This window comes from Euprymna scolopes, chromosome 40 (genome assembly GCF_053919585.1).
Source record: "Euprymna scolopes isolate OS-2025 chromosome 40, ASM5391958v1, whole genome shotgun sequence".
In the NCBI taxonomy this organism is placed as follows: domain Eukaryota; kingdom Metazoa; phylum Mollusca; class Cephalopoda; order Sepiida; family Sepiolidae; genus Euprymna; species Euprymna scolopes.
In genome coordinates, this window is record NC_136521.1 from 3,488,962 (window position 1) to 3,507,121 (window position 18,160).

General features: G+C 33.6%; 1 protein-coding gene across 1 annotated transcript; it reads left to right on the plus strand.

Annotated features, from left to right (window-relative positions):
* The first annotated feature begins 113 nt into the window (after positions 1-113).
* On the plus strand, positions 114-17,707 carry LOC145265293 (S-crystallin SL20-1-like). Its single transcript, XM_080121070.1, has 6 exons — positions 114-246; positions 1,280-1,375; positions 6,788-6,903; positions 10,629-10,682; positions 10,825-10,932; positions 17,543-17,707. Exons 1-6 carry the CDS (start codon positions 114-116, stop codon positions 17,705-17,707), a joined length of 672 nt encoding a protein of 223 aa, XP_079977196.1.
* The last annotated feature ends 453 nt before the right edge of the window (positions 17,708-18,160 follow it).

The following is an 18,160-nucleotide window of genomic DNA, read 5'->3' on the forward strand; positions in this document are numbered from 1 at the left end:
GTATAAATACGAGCCAGCTTGGAGTCTTCGGCGTCAGAGAAGACTAACATACTCTGGAACCACAACAGTCTGTTCTCTTTCTTGGTAGTGCACAAGCCGAAAACACCTCCACCATGCCTAACTACACCCTCCATTACTTCAATGGCCGCGGACGTGCCGAGATCCTTCGTATGATGATGGCCATGGCCGGCGTCAAATATATGGACAAGAGATATGAATTCTCCGATTGGGATCGTTGCAGGAATGGTAAGATATGTTCTTTTAAAGTTTAAAATTCATGATAGAAATTAACTTTAAGTTGGGAAATAATAAACTACTAGTACTAAAACTGTGTAAGTTATCGACCATACTATAAAATCCTCTGTGTCTTCCTCCTCTCCTCCTTCTCTGTGTATATATATATATATATATATATATATATATATCCTTGGAAGTTTTTTAACCTTTGAAACTATATGAAAAACAAACTTATTTTTATATTTTTTGTCATTTGTTAGAAAACTATTTAGTCCGTAAGTAATTTAATCACATGCAATCAATGCATCAATTTGGTCTCTCAAATTCACTATAGTACTAATATTAATTTAAGGGATCGTCAGTTGGTTACCATGAAACACTGTTAAAAAGCAAAACAGTATATTAAACATTGGCTCCCCAGCAGTGTTGATCAAACACCACCTACCTTAATCTTAAGAAAAAATGTTACAGACATTAGATCTAGTTTCCTATTTTTAATTAATTTGGCTATCCTATTCACTTTATATTTACAAATGAAATATTGAGATTTAAAATATATTTTCTCCCTATGAAACGGATTGATAATTTCACAATTGTTAATCTTTAATCATATCTCTCTCTCTCTCTCTCTCTCTCTCTCTCTCTCTCTCTCTCTGCCTGTCTTTCTCTGTCTCTCTGTCTCTCTGTCTCTCTCTCTCTCTCTCTCTCTCTCTCTATATATATATATATATATATATATATATATATATATCAATTATTTCACGTGCGCAACTTATATTTGCCTTTAATGACAAAAGATTGTGTCAAAGAAAATTGTCAGTCATGTTTTATATTGCTTGCAAATTTTCACATTATTAAAATTTTATAAGTTGTTTTTTACTGTTAGAATATAGATCTGTATAACACACATACTAACAAATATTATCGTTTATATATAGAAAAGCTAATAATAGAAAGGGAAAATAAAAATTCAACTCCACCAAGATATGAATTAATTTTTTGTTTTCATAAATCATGCACATTTGTTTCATCTCTCTTCCAGATTTCCCTTGCAACTACCTTCCCTGTATGCAGTTTGACAACGGCGACATGATGCCCGAAACTATGGCCATTTGCAGATACTTGGCCCGCGAATACAGTGAGTCAATTACATTCACTTTAATTCATTATTCAAAAATTGCAAAAAGACTTTTTTTTTCTAAAAGATCGATATTAATCAAAATATATAAAATAATAATTCAATAGAAAAAATATTGTTATGTTGGACGTTCTTCTTCGTCGCCAACTGTTATGTTTACAGGTTGAACCAAATAACGTATAAGGCAATACAAATGAATACTCAACAAACAAACGTAGATAAATAAGAAGTGTATTAGGAAAAGTATATTTGCAGTATATTTACATAATGGTTGTCAAGTAAGAGACTCTTGGCTGGAGAACATTTACAGGATATTTACATAATTGTGTCAAATAAGAGAGGCTTTGCTGGAGAAACATATCTGCTCTCGGCGGCCTTCGGTGGCTTCTGGTTAACACACACTCAGACTAACAGAGTCTTGCTATTTATGTGTAATATTATCCACATATGTAAATGAGTGGGTGCCACCACAACAGACATGAAGATCATCATCATCATCATCATCATCCTCATCATCATCATCATCATCATCATCATAAACTCAAAACAATCTATTAAATATATTTTAATTACATTGTCACCCCAAATAAGGCACATTGCCAATTTGATGTAAGGGTCTACTATTAAGGACATAATCTACAGGGGTACTATGTAGGAATTTAAGTAGCAAGATGTCAGTTCACGTTACACTTGAACTTATGCATGTCAGTGCAGTTGGGGAATCAGGGACCCGGAATGGATTTCCAAAGTCTAGTCGTTCTGGGGAAGAAACTACTGGAGTAGAAAGCTTTCTTACACCTAGGGATCTCTACTGTGTAGGGTGGGATTTTGCTGCTTGTCGGGTTTGTTGGGGGTATTCACGTCGAGGGGGTACAAGTGCTTGCACTTCATCAGAGCATTCACTATTAAACTACTTGTAGAATAGGCAGAGGGATGAAACATTTCGTCGGTGGGATAGAGGCTGAAGCTTAGATGACAGTTCACGACCTGTCAGGTTGGCGACTCTCTTTTGAATCTTGTCCAGGAGCAAGAGACTAGTAGCAGATGCATCAGCCCAAATATGAAAACAATACTTCATACATAGGCGAATATACAGATATACAGAATACTTTGGGCGTTAGTAGCTTTCTAGCACGGTAGAGAGAGGCTACCTTTTTCGCAGCGGTCCTAGCAATGCTCTCTATGTAATTGCTTCAACTTATATTTCCTGTGAACGTTAGGCCAAGGAGTTTAAAAGACATATTTTTAGATAATGATTCTTTGGCCATTGCTATTGGTGGTAGAGAAGGTTTCTTGTAATTATTGAAGGAAACCAGTTTAGTCTTGCAGCATTTAATGTGACCATCCAATTTTGTCCCCATTCCACTACAGATTGAAGGTCGTACTCTAGTTTTACTTCCATTTCCTTAGATATGTGTTCATTTGTTTTCCTGTCGTGTCTTTTATAGAGCGTGGTGTCATCAGCATGTATACCCATCTCAGAGACAATTTTGTCAGGGAGGTCATTTATGAATATTAGGAATAGTAAAGGTCCAAGGATAGACCCCTGAAACGAAAAAAAAAACGTTTATTATTTAGTATACCCGAATTTTATCATGGAATATTAACTATTGCAAGTCAACTTAGCTTTGACACAACATTATGTTGAGTATTGCAGGTCTTTGCTAGACTTATGACAATAAAAATGTATATGCTTTCACTTGCGAACTTCAAACTTTATGAGGAGCAAATAATATAACATAATACTTTTCTGATTAGGAAATTTAGAAATTATATCATAATATTAATGCTGAAATCTAGATCATACATACTTTAAAGTCGCATCGACAAGAAACTTGATAGGAGAAAACAAGGCATGATAGATTGTCAAAAAATAAAATAACACCGTAAACAAAATAAAAAAGACATCATTATATATTTCACATATAAGTGTGTCGATATTATTTTGATACAGCAATAATACAACACTGTTATCTTACTAGCAAGGCGGGTTTGTTTGTTTGTTTGTTTGTTTGTTTTTATTTTTCAGCATATCAACCCTTTTCAGGTTATTTAATGCCGAATCCAATGATTTTGAAGAACAATATTTTAATAGAGTATATTTGTTTTTAAAGTCGGTTTCTATTTAACCCATAGTTGTGTCCCTAACAGGTACTACCATTCCGGGTCAGAGTGGACCTGGGAGCAATGGTAATTAAAGGGTGGCTCCACATTCCCCAAAGCTTACAAGCTGGGGCCTTGCCATCGGATATAAACATGCGGAAATTCCACAGAATAGGAAATAATATTTAATCAAAAAATACGTTTTCATAAAGCTAGTTTCGGTTTCGATCCTAGCTGGTGACATCCAATTTTATTTACTTGTGAAATCACGACTCTGTAATAATATATACGAAGTTTAGACGAATTAAAATATCATATTTAAGCGTATTTTACACCCCCACTAGTATATCAAAAGATAATTGGACTGATATATTGTTTTTATCTTGCGTCTTATTTTCACACCGTCTCGTTTATATGTAATCTCCAATCTTCTTTATTGTTGTACCGAATTTGAAATAAACCCCTCTTATATTATACAATCATGGTTAAATATCAGAAAAAAATAATGTGATCGATTGACAACAAATAAAATAATTGTTGATTGTAATCAAGTTATTAGTTGGAATCTTCAGACTATTGATAACTAATTCTTTTTTTCTTGTTTTTTCTATATAATTTTTAAAAATAAAAAAATTATTTAAAAATTAAAGATTTATAAATATTTAAAATTTCAATTATTTCATATAGAATCACAGATATTGTGATCTTCATTGAATAAAAAACATTTTATTGCTTTCAATGAATTTATATAGTCAACAAAGGGTCTGTTAGTACCTTCTTCGTGTTAAAGAACCTCGGATGAAGGGCTGCACAAGAGCAACTGACTGTTGGACCATCAAAAATTTCCTTCGTGATCTCATCATGCGAACAGCAGATTCGATTACAAGAGCAGCATCGCGCTCTAGTTTCAACTGGGTGAATGCACGTTGAGCTAAGAATTGTCTTACGTGACACTGTAAAGAGGCAGAAAATAGAAAATCAAAGCACATAATAAAATTTAATCAAAGAAGGTCATCTCAAATTGGAAAAACGGAGAAGGAGATTGCTACCTGAATCTTCAGAGCTGCAGCTTTCTGCTTGATGAAATTCTGACGGTCTAATAAAGCTTTAATGCATCGTTGAATTGTAATCACTCTACCCATAATGGCTCTGTGTAAGGCCTCATCAAGTTTTACCGATATATTATTGAACTCGTAAACCTGTATGGAATTTCAAGTAAACCAGTAAGTCAATTATAATCTTGTTTGAGACAAATTTAGGTGAACGTATTTTTTAATGATAACAATGTTTTTTTTTCCTTTATTGAAATAAGTTCATGTTAAAAATACAATAAAGAAATAAATTTCATAATAATTCTCGGATAATCCAGATTCGTTTCTTCAATAAACTGCTATTCAAAGTCAAACAGCGAGCAGAAACGAATCGCAATAGACGTAAAAAAACGTTCTCTTGATTAAAAATAAGTTATACAAGTAACGTTAGAATATTTCTTTCTGTTGTACGCCATAATCACGTTGACAACGGTTCTAGCTGGATCACCAAAGTTAAGCAACGTTGATCCTGGTAAGTACTAAATGGGTGACCATTTGGGGCTTCCAGGTACTGTATGTTCTCTCCGCTTATCTCGACATTGTTTCCAGTCGTCCTGGGCTTATTCCTGCCACTGGGCTAAAACAGTGCCGGTTCAGGAGAGGTGTTGTTTAAGATTGCGCAACCCTTACCTCATAATTACACGCGCATCTGCCCTACAAAGGGTATCCTTTGTCTTTCGAAACTGAACGGAGTCATCGGATTTCTTTCACTGTGTCAATTACGAGAGTTGTTCCAAAAAACTAAAACGTTGACGAGCCAGAAAGACGGAAGTGGTACTATTTAAACGAGCAACATTTTTGTACCGAAGTGTATTTTGCTACATAAACACCACCATTTTCAATGCACTTTTTGCAAGCCTCTATTGATAGCTCGATCGTAAAGTCTGGATATCTCTGTGGCCATTCTGAAACCGACGAACCCAGTTCCTAACTATAATGACATAAACGTAGTTGACGTAAAAAAATGTGCTCTTAATTTAAAGTCAGTCGAGATTGTGTCTTTTTAATCTTAACTCTGTCAGTCAATCAGATTCAGAATATTCGGACTCTCTCCCGAATCCCAGAGAAAGATTCCCGAGTTCGACAAGATACACCTGAAGAAGGTCATTGAACACAATTTTTTGGAGGCTTAAAGTTTCATCATCAGAGCAGGCGATACTAAGAATACGATTGTGAATTACTTACAACTTCTACACGACCATGGCTGACAGAACGAGAGCATACTACTCCCTGGATTAAATGAAGGGTTCTGTTCGAAATTCCGTGAAAATTCTCGAGTTCTACACAAAGATTCCCGAGTTCAACAAGTTACACGTGAAAGAAAATCAGAGGTCACATTGACCACAACGTTGTGAAAATAACACTCAAGATGAAAACGGTAGTTCGACGAATCCAAATAATACGAATAACCAAACCTCATCTCAAAAATTAAAAAATATGAAACAAACACACATATGTTACTTTTACATATCTTATTCCGTCCTCGAAATAATTTACTCGACATAAAACTGGTAGAAGACAGAGGACATTCATTAAACTTGATCTTTCTTTCTGAATGATTAATTAGTGCATGGACAGAAAAAAATCACTGTTTAATCACTTATTGTCAGCCCGTATCACTTCTTCACCAGACCCTTTATTTTGCTATATCCATTCTCTTCAAAGATCCAGATGCTGTAATATCCTACCAAACTTTACCTCACTCCTTGTTATATACGCGATTTTCATAATAGGATGAGTTCCATCGAAGATATGTTTTACAAGTATTTTAATGCGGGATGCTCTGACGAACTACAAGCCCTTGTGCCTCCTCGACGAAAATACCCACGACAAACCCGACAAGCAGCAAAGTCCCCTACATAGTAGAGATCCCGAGATGTATGAAGGCCTTCTACTCTAATAGCGTCTTCCCCAGAACTGCTAGACTTTGGAATTCTCTTCCGGTTTCCTGTTTCCCCAACTGTACTGACATGCAGAAGTTCAAGTGTAATTTGAACAGACGTCTTGCTACTCAACTCCCTACATAGTACCCCTGCAACTTAGGTCCCTGATAGTAGCCCCCTACATTAAAGTGACAATATGGCTTGTGTGGGGTGAAAGTGTAATATATATTTTTTTAATCTTATAATATTTATTGTGCAGCTATACTGATAGAGTTCGGTTTCAGTTTTGATTATATGACTTCTATGATATAATTTTCCTCATTCAATATCAACAGATTTCTACCCCAAGAGCCCCATGGACATGTTCAGGTGTGACTACATCAGCGATTGTTTCTATGAAATCATGCATGATTACATGAGGTACTTCCACTGGAAGAATGGACGCTTTAGGGTGAGTCAATCATTGTAGAATGTTATTCATGATTCATGTATATATGTCGTCCGAGATCTGTATATGTTGTATAATTTCATAATATATTCAGTGGCTGGCACGTCTCGTCTTCATCGATTAAGTCACATTGACGACACATTAGGCTTGTTTTAAATGGAGGTTTTATTGTATTGAAGATAGAGTAAAAGTTCGGTAATAAAAATCAGAGAATTACACAAAGTTCGTTACAAAAGTAAAACTCTCTTTTTTTTATTACTCAAATGTTTAAGAATACGAGGACGGGAATGATACCATTAAAACGAGAGACCGTTTGTACTCCAGAATTTATTTTTCTACGTAGACACCATCATTCTCAATACACTTTTGTCAGGAATTCAATGACGCATTTCTGCTTCTGACAGACATCCATGAAGAGCTTGTTCTTTTTTTTTAGTCTCACGCAGACAAGATATGCAACAGAGAGATGACATTTTCAGAAAAAAAAAATTCTGTACTAGAAAATTAAATCTTGAAGCATAAAAGTTAGCTTATTTTAATAGTACTACTCCTGTCTTTGGAGCTCTTCAACTATTCGTGTTAAAATTAAATGGCTTTACATTTGGGTATACACATACAAATATATATATATATATGTGTGTGTGTGTGTCTGTGTGTATGTATGCGTGCGTGTGTCTTATAAACGGTAATATATATATATATATATATACTTGTTTATTGTTATATAAACATGTTTACATCCCGCTGCTACAAACAGCCACTTGTTTCAATCAAACAACAGATATCATCAGGCAGCGACTTAACTATTCAAATGTTCAATGAATAAGTTTATATAACAATAAACAAGTATTATCAGCTCTTTTTATTGAGCACTATCTAACAATCTCATTGAATTCACTAGTCCATTACTTTTGAATAAAAAAAAACCCGAGTATATATATATATATATGTGTATGTATGTATGTATGTATGTATGTATGTATGCGTGCGTGTGTCTTATAAACGGTACAAAAACTATACAGCGCTTTGAAAATAATATACGAAAACCTGTAGGGGCCTCTTTTCATCAACAAACTCACTAGGAGTAAATCGTTGTCCATCAAAAGAAGCAAAAAAGCGAATTAAATTGTCACACAAGAGCAAACAAAGCGAAGGTTTGCGTGAAAAAATTGAAACTGACTCCAAAATCTTGAAATCATTTTAAGAGTCAGCCCGGTGCAATATTCAGAAATAGTCCATTGCCAATACTTATAACATAGACTCTTTCAGAAGATTGCACCAGGCTGACTCTCAAAATGATTTAAAGACTTTTCATTTTTTTCAGGCCAGCCTAATTATTTTATTGTCTCTTATACAGGTTTTTTTACAAAAAATCCCATTCGCCTTTTTATTCATTTATCTTCGAGTATTTCTCTTGTACCGTAATTTTATTCGTTTTTTTTTTTTTTTTTTTTTTTGCATTTTTGATAACCAACGATTAACTCCTGATGAGTTTGTTGGTGAAAAACATTGCTAGGGTTTCTCGTATATTATTTTCAAAGCGATATTTATATATATATATATATATATATATATATATATATATATATATATATATATATATATATATATGGGGGGTGTACTATGTTTATTTGTACAAAGTTTATTGGTCTCCATATGTTTCAGCAACTTCTTTTTTTTCAGAAACACTACGTCTTCAAGTCGACTCAAAAAGTATTTTATCTAATTTTACTAATAGAGGGAGAAACGACAAAGAAACAATGTATACAGAAAAGAAGGGGAAACAAATACGAGAAGGGGGATAGGGGAGAAGAGAGGAGAGATGAAAAAAAGGTTTATGCGTGTGTTGGTCAGTTTTAAATTAGACATATATTTTTAATTCCTATTTTTATTTTCTTTTATCTTTTGATAATAAAGAGAATTTTGTCTTTATTTTCATACTAGCAGGGGTGCCCGGCGTTGCTCGGGTGTTTGGAGGTGTATGCTGTGCAAAAAAGCAAAAAAAAAAAAAAAAAAAAATGTTTAATTTTTTAAAACTTTGACCGCTATTATGACCCCTTAAAATTTATAGTTTCGGGCTCAAATCACTTTATTAAGTTAGATCCAGGTTCAAGGAACCTATATCTAAAATTTCAAGTGTCTAGACCCAAAATTGTCGGAGAAGTTTGGTAGAGTTCTTAAAGGTCAAATCGTTGAAATTTGACCCCTTAACAGCCAAATTTCTGGCTGACACCCGTCACATCGATTTTCCCAAATCTCAGTACCCGGTATTTCAAATTTCGAGTCTATAGACTAAAAATTGACAGAGTTATTGCGTAGGAAAATGTACACAGACAGACACACAGACACACAGACAGACAGACACACAGACAGACAGACACGTTCACTTTTACAGATATATAGATTACTTGGGATCATTTGCATTAGCCACAACGACATTTAAAGCAAAATAGTTTATGCTGCGGTTAAATGTTTTTCTTTATTATTATTCCTTGTTTTAATTATTGATAGATTTATAAATTGTTTTTATCATCAATTTTATTCGTTTTCTAGGTCTAACCTTTGCTTCTTACCTGAAATTAAAGACTAACATCAAATCTGTTTCCAATGTTGCCGAAAAAAATGCTTATATATGTATAAAAAAAATTCTTAGCAAGTCGCACTCTCTTTACCATCTCAAACTCTAGAAACTATATATATTAAGACTCTGAGACCTTCTCTTTGCAAACAAAAAGAGAATCTCTTAGGGCTTAATCTAGTTTCTATTTAATAATTAATTCATCCCCCTTTTTATATACATATATTCCCCCCTACCTTTTCCATCTCCGATTCATTGTTCCCCCCTTTTCTTTTTAAAACGTAATTAAGCTCGATTTTAGCTCTGTTGAGCGAGCTTCGAAACCGGTCAGCTGACGCATTCATTTTTATTTTTTAATTTCACAATCTAAAATAAATAACGTTTTCGAACAAGTTTAGATTTAGTCTTTACATAGACATAACAAAATTTTGTACCCCGCAAAAAAAAAAAAAATATATATATATATATATATATATATATATATATATATATATATATATATATATATAGTAATTTATAAAATATATATGGCGATTAAGCTACACTGAATATTCTGCGTTTCATCCACTATAGGATTCGTCGGGCTTATGCGCGAATTCTGTGGTTGTTTCCCGTTTTTATATATGTTAAGGATTTTAGTTAGCCAATCAGCTTTCTAGTATCCACCACGCCCCTTCCTATCAGCCAATGGGCATGCATTTTATCGAACAAAGGAACTGTTTTAGAATTAGGTTAGTGGTTTAAGGAAAACGATTTTCCTCCTTTCTTTCTTTTTTTTTTATATATATATACATATACATATGTGTACACACATACATGCACACATTTATACATATATATATATATATATATATATATACATATATGTGTGATCGTTTATGTATATTCATGTTTACTAACTAGCTCTACCTACGTATTGAGCACTTTTGAGGTAAATACTTAAAGTTTACGCATAAATCTATACTTTCGTATATTAATTTTATGTGAGTAAATGAAGTAGTTATATATATATATATATATATATATATATATATATATATATATATATATATATATATATATATATACAAAAACCTTTTTGTACTTTTCTATAATGAGAGAGAAATTCTAAACTTTCTCTTATTTTAAATGTTTCCTTTCTTATCAACAGTACAACATGAACGACTATGGTTTCGGTGGTGAAGGCAACTGCAAGAACTATGACGTAAGACAATTTTTACTTTTCTGTATTCTTCACTATTCAAACTGTATATGTTATTGCAAAGGCGGAAATATTTAACGCCAGTGCCTTAAAATTAAATAACTCTCTTCCTATCAAAAAAATATCAATTCCTATTTCATTTCAGAACTATATGTACTGGAGATACATGAACACTTTCAACCGCGTGATGCCCTTCATGGAGAGGAGCCTGTGTATGCGCAATGGCGGCAGCCAGTATTTTATGGGTGATCAGGTTTGTACAAACTTTAATCTACGTTCACATTTACACAGACATGACAGAGAAACAGACACCCATAGAAACAGTTTATTTCAATAAACATATAATTTATAGAATAAAATAAAAAATAAACGGTCACTAATTTAATAACTACTAGACTATCCGTTATATGTTATATTAGCTATGGGATTAATGCATTGGTGTGACCCTTGTGACGTAAAGAAAATAGGGTTTTTTTTTATATAACAAACATTTCTATGAAAGTATATTAAAATGAAAAATGCACTGAACAGATACCGTAATACTTAAAGTTAAATTCAAATTTTGATATATATATTTAATTTAAACGCAAAAAAAACAATTTGGACGCTGAAAACGCACACTGTAAAACAATACGTTTTATTGTCGCGTTGATTATCTATTTGTAACGCAAATTAAAAAAAACATATTTTCGGCGTTATTTATTTATGTTGGTAGTGTAGAGAAAATGTATGAATGTTTTTTTAAGAAATGTGTATTAAAAATGTAGAATAATTTTTTTTTTAAATGAAGGCGGTGGAGACATCGCCGCTGTCAAATGCTCTTATGGTTGTCAACGGGTTAAAGTAGATTTATTTGTAAGAAAATTGCGTTAAAATAACTTAAACGTAATACGCAAATGAACGATGTAAAAAAAATATAGAAATTATTAACAATTGTTTATTTGAATAATTTAAACGCGAAAAAAAAAACAATTGGGACGCTGAAAACGCTTGGGACGCTGAAAACGTACATAGTAAAACAATACGTTTTATTGTCGCGTTGGTTATTTGTTTATTATTTGTTTATGTACACTTGCACAACCGGAAGTTGTAAACCGGATTTTGGGTTACAACAGCCGTTACAAGGTCATTTGAGTTTTATATTTATATAGATTACTTGGTTGACATTCCCTTTGCTGTTTTAATGCTAGGACCCTTCTACGCATGGCATGGATCAGTTGATGAATATCATCTTGAGTAATTTCTAGCCATGGATGACGCAATAACGCGAAAAGTTCAGGTTTAGAATATGGTTTCCTATTTTTTTTACGGAGGTTCCGGTTTAATATGCCTTAAAGGTTTTCAATCGGGTTCATGTTACGATACAGACTTGGCCATGGAAGTTTATTAATCCCATTTTGACTCTACAGATGTTGTCCCACCCGGGCAGAGTGACAAGGAGCTCCGTCTTCCATGAATAGGGAGTTAAATTTGTTCGTTTCACTAATTGAGATATTGGTAGGAGTCCTTCATGTAATATTGAAACCTATTTAGCAGAATTGATGTTTGGTTCGAACTCCACCAGCGACCATCACTTCAAATTGCATTCCATACCATAACAAAGAAACGCCCACGTTTCAGTGTTGGTTACAGTCTTTTAAAATCTTACTCTTGCTTATAGAGCCTGTATCCCCATACCCTTCCACAGTCGGGAAATAATGTAAATCGTGACTCATCAGAGAAAATGACATGGTTTCAAAATGCCATTGGTCTCTCTTCCATTGCACGAGCCCAATCTTTTCTGCGCTTGATATTGGCAGAACGAAGAAGGTGTTTCCTTTCCGTAGCTCTACCATAGTAGCCCAGCTTAAGAAGATACCTGCCAGCTGGTCTGATACTGACACTAGCTTGTGATGCAATTTCAGAGGATCTGCACCGAGGATCCTCTTCAACATTTCTTTTCGTAAGATTCAAGGTTTAATCAGAGGGTCTGTAGGTGCTCTCCACTCATTTCGGCATTGTTTTCAGTCGTCCTAGACTTCTTCTTGCCACTGGCAGTGCCGATTCAGGAGATGTGTGGTGGGAGACTGCAGAACCCTTGCCACACAATTGCAGGCGTAGCTGCTCCTACAGGGGGTATCCTTTGTCTTTCGCGACTGAACGGTGGCATCGATCGAAACTAAAGCCTATAAATGATTCCCACAATGTATTTTTACGTTTGAGAAAAGGTCTGTATATTTGACATCTGTTTTTATGGTGATGGGTTAAAAGATAACAATTTCATAGTGAAATGTTTACAGATTTTTAAAGTATCGGAATCAGAATCAGTAAGTGTATCGGAATCGGGTATTTTTACAGAATCAGTAATTGTATTGGAATCGGGTATTTTTACAGAATCAGTAATTGTATCGGAATTGGGAAGAATGTTAGAATCGTCCCATCACTAATATATATATATGTGTGTGTGTGTGTGTGTGTGTGTGTGTGCATGTGAGTGTGTGTGTGTGTCTGTGTGTGTGTCTGTGTGTGTGTCTGTGTGTGTGTGTGTCTGTGTGTGTGTGTCTGTCTGTGTGTCTGTGTGTATGTGTGTGTGTGTCTGTGTGTATGTGTGTGTGTCTGTGTGTATGTGTGTGTGTCTGTGTGTGTGTCTGTGTGTGTGTCTGTGTGTGTATGTATGTGTGTGTATGTGAGTGTGTGTATGTGAGTGTGTGTGTGTGTGCACTGATGATTCCCGAAATGATAAAACACTAGTGTATGTAGGCTTTTGAATCAAAAATAAAATATCTAATTATAGTAAATAATTCTTATCGTTGAACATAAAGTCGGCCAATTTCGCTCATATGCTCAGGATTATATCACTAAAAAACATTTTTAAAAATAATATGCATGTGTAATGTAATAGCTACTGCTTCTTATCTTAATTTTTAGCTTTGCAGCAAACATATCTTTATAGCTCAGGCATTAACGTCAAAGAAAAAAGTAAATTCTAAGTTAAACATTTTGGTATCAATTCTCGGTGTTGGCACACGCATCATTATTTTTTAAAACTTTTTAAAGCATTACTATACATTGGGTCCAATATAACATAATAATAAATATGAAATCTGCATTAATTAAAATATCATATCTAGACGTATTTTACGAACGTGCAATGCTGGGCGATCTGCTAGTATATATAGATTTGGAGGTGTATGTTGAAAAAAAAAAGCTGTCAATTTTTTTAACTTTTACCCCTATTATGACCTCTTAACATTTGTTGTTTTGGGCTTAAATCAAGTTATTTAGTTAGATCCATGTCTAAGGAACCTATATTCAAAATTTCAAGTGTGCAGACTTTAAATTGTCGGAGGAGTTTGGTAGAGTTCTAAAAAGTCAAATCATTGAATTTTGATCGCCAAATTTTTGGCTGAAAACCGATCACATGGATTTTCCCAAATCTCAGTACCCTGTATATCAAATCTAGAGTCTGTAGGCTAAAAATTGACAGAGTTATTGCGTAGGGAAAATGTACACATGCAGACAGACACACAAACACTTTTATAGATATATAGATATATGCGTGATACACTTGAGTGGAAGATTTTAGTGATATTTTAGACTCCAGATATAGAAAGAGATAGGGGGAAGAAAACGTCAAGACTTAACAGGATAAAAAAAGAGAAATAGAAGGGAAAAGAAAACAAAAAAGAAAAACAAAAAGACAAAGAAAGAACAGAGAAACGTAAGAAGGAAAAAGGGTTAGTGTCATTCCATTGTCAGAAGATATGGCATAGGGGGACACATTTGACATGAAGTAGTTGGGAGGGAAAATGTCAAAACATGAATTTTTTCTGTCGTAGAACAAACATTAAGAAGGAAGGATGATGATAAGGACAAATTAAGGCAACATGAAGAAACATTAAGAAGGCGACATGATGGCTCAAGGAGTGGGGGGGATAAAGGACACATTAAAAAGGCGACATGGAAGATAAAGGACAAATTAAGGCGACATGAAGAAACATTAAAAAGGCGACATGATGGTTCAAGTGGTGGGAGGATAAAAGACAAATTAGCATATAGGCTTCCAGCCAGGTATATACTGTAATGATCAGTTAATTAGTTAAGAAACAAATCATGTCCATATATATATATATGTATATATATATATATATATATATATATATATATATATATATATGATGAGAAATGTGGAAATAGTATTCCGACGTTGATGAACACATAATACGGTTTGTTCCTTTTTATTTCTCTCTCTCTCTCTCTCACTCTCTCTCTCTCTCTATCTCTCTCTCTCTCTCTCTATATATATATATATATATATATATATATATATATATATATATACGAGTCGCATCTTCCTCTTGGCACGGATTGTGGATCCACGTGACTTATATTTCCCCATTCCTTCCGATCCAGGGCAAGTTAGTTGATAGCCGCCCAACTGTTGAGAGATGTCCAATCAAAAGCATTTTTTCTCCACCTTCTCCCTTGCCTTTCCTCTGCCTCTTCTGCCTTCTAACATATCCTTAAAGCATAACGTAGGCAGGCCAGTAGTTGATCGTTTGACATGGCCAAAAAGTTTTACGGTTTTACTTTTGATTTTATCAAGTTGAACGAGTAGGGAAATAGTTTGGCTGAGGGTGTATATTTTTGTTTTTCGATGAGGCGATGTACCGTAATGAGACGCATTGCCTGATACATATATACATATATATTCTAACACCACTTATCGGACTCAAAGTACATCTCTAGAAGCATACGCGGAATACCAAACTAGTCTATTATTATCTATGTTCCTTTCTCCCTCTCCCTCTATCTTTTTTCTTGATATACATGTATATATATATATATATATATATATAAAAATTATAACACGGAAATTACATAATTGTCGATGCAATAATTTATTTCAACCTTATGGTATTTTCAAGCATCTAAATCAGACAATTACATTTTTGATACTGAAAAAGAAAAGAAAAATCGTGCTTCGACCCTCAAAAAACCAAAGGTGGTGGTAGTAGCAATCCACTTAATACATTTATAGAGAGGGTGGTAGGGATTTAAAAAAATAAAAATTAAAAATTAAAAATAACAAAATAAAAAAATTAGATTAGACACTTATAAGCGGCAGCTCGATGTAACCATAGATACACACACACACACACACACACTCACACACACACACACGCAACACATACACATACACACACACACGCCTCTAAGATGTACGTTCTGACATGTAAATGCCTTGACACGCGTTTACTAACCTAGGAAGGGGGGGCCGAAAGTATACGGATATATAGTGAAAGAAATAGAACAGCGCGTAATGGAAAAAAGAAGAAAAAAAAGAGGAAGAAAAGAAGAGGATACAGTGATTGAGTCATGGAAAGTAGGTCTATTAAAAGATAAATAAATTAATAAAAAATATAACTAAAAAAATAAATAAATAAAAATAAGAAAATAAAAATAAAAAGAATATTATATATAAAGTTTTAAAACTATCTGTATGTTATTATGTAAAAATTAATATTATCTTATAATTCATTTAAATATTTTATGTAATATAATACTATGAATTTAGAAATTGAGTCTATATATTTAATATTTTATATATTTTCATGTAAATAATTTTATTGGTGATTATAGCGGTCGTTGTAATTAATATTTCAATTCTTAATTGATTAAGAAGTGGGAAAATGTAATATTGATCGCCCCCAATTCGATAGGACGTATCTAGTTTCGGTTAATATATACTTTTATTCCCTCCGTACAACAAAATTATTCTCATGCACGCATAAAGAAATAAGTAAAATAATTAAATTTTTGTGTTGATTTGTATCAAATCTAATAATATCTAGTTTTAGTATTTGGTCTTTTTGACTTAACTCAGTTTAATAACTAATGTATTATCTGCAGAGAAAAATTATTATCTTAAGGCTATCTCATTTATTTATAAGTAATTTGGACAAGCCAGGTACTTCGGGGAAAATATATATATATATATATATATATATATATATATATATATATATATATATATACATATATATATATATATATATATATATATATATATATATATATGCCTAGCTTAGATTTCGGACAACAAATCGTAAAGTAGTTATTATCGAGTATATACCGGACAACACTATAATTGCCGGTGGGGTGGGGTAGGATTGTTTATCGTAATTAATCTAGTGGTGTTAGATTCGGTGTCTTTACCATTATAGAATTCTCTGTTCGTCGGATCTAGAGTTATTGGTTATTTTAAATTTACATTTATGTCTACATCTGGCCATCAGTTCATCTCGTTTGTTTAGGAGATTACTGTGTTGGTACTTCAGGATTCTTATTTTTTCCTCAAGGCATAAACTGCATCTCTGCCTAAAGCCGTTTGGAACGTCCGAATGACATAGGATTGACCATGAAATCACTGGGGATCGATTCTCATTTTTTAATAACCACCATTGTTTAGCTAACTCGGTTTTATTCTTAAGTGCTGGGTTATTGAAAGAATGTTTGTGGTCATAAAAACGTTGTTTCCAGCTTCCGGCGGAGATACCGAAGTAAACTTTTTTGTCCCTGTTATTATCTTCTGGGTGGATAGTGGCCTTATAAACCACGCACTCAACTTTACAATTACCGTCCAGTGGGCAGTTATTTTTCACTTGGCAGTTACATTTGTCTACTGTCGCCTTATTTCTATTAGAGTTGTTTAATATTTTATTATTATGATATTATGATATTATATATATATATATATATAATTTTCCAATATTAATATCAGATGATTTCAACATATTCTACACCAAAGCGTCCGTGTTTCATCTCCCGAATAAGAAAGTTTATTTTACAAAAACTCATATTTCCGTGTCTTCTTGTTTCAGATGATGTGGTGCGACATGATGTTCTACTGCTGCATGGAGAACATGTACAGGGATTATCCCAACATGTTTAGCAGCTACCCCAAGATGATGGCATTGTACAACCGATTCTCCAGACACCCGAAAATATGTAGTTACCTGAAGAGCCGTTGCAATTCCACCTGGTAAAGATGATCTACGGATTTCAAAACCATTTCAATTAGGAAAAATGTTTAACTGAGCTGTTTTATTAATTTAATGTAATTCTTTTGAGTTTGGTAGTATTTGCTTTGAAATTTCTGCATTATTTTCAATAAACATGTAAAATAAAACTTTGTTTTGTCATTTCTTATAATCTTACTTTACTACCGGTGTAGAGGGACACAGCAATAAGCGTCCACGGTTAGCGTGTATCCTCTGTTGAGCAGCATTGACACTCGAACCTGGAACGCGTTCGATAAAAAAAAATAATACGAAAATCTAATATACAAACGGCTACATGTCTGCCTGTCTTTCTCCATATTTTTAAACTCTATCTCCCCCGAAACTAAAAGTCGCAGCGGCGCTAGGGGCCTCAAATGATTGGATTTTTTACGGACCCTCCTTTTATGGGCTTTAGTCGGTTAAAAAATCTTTTAAGAT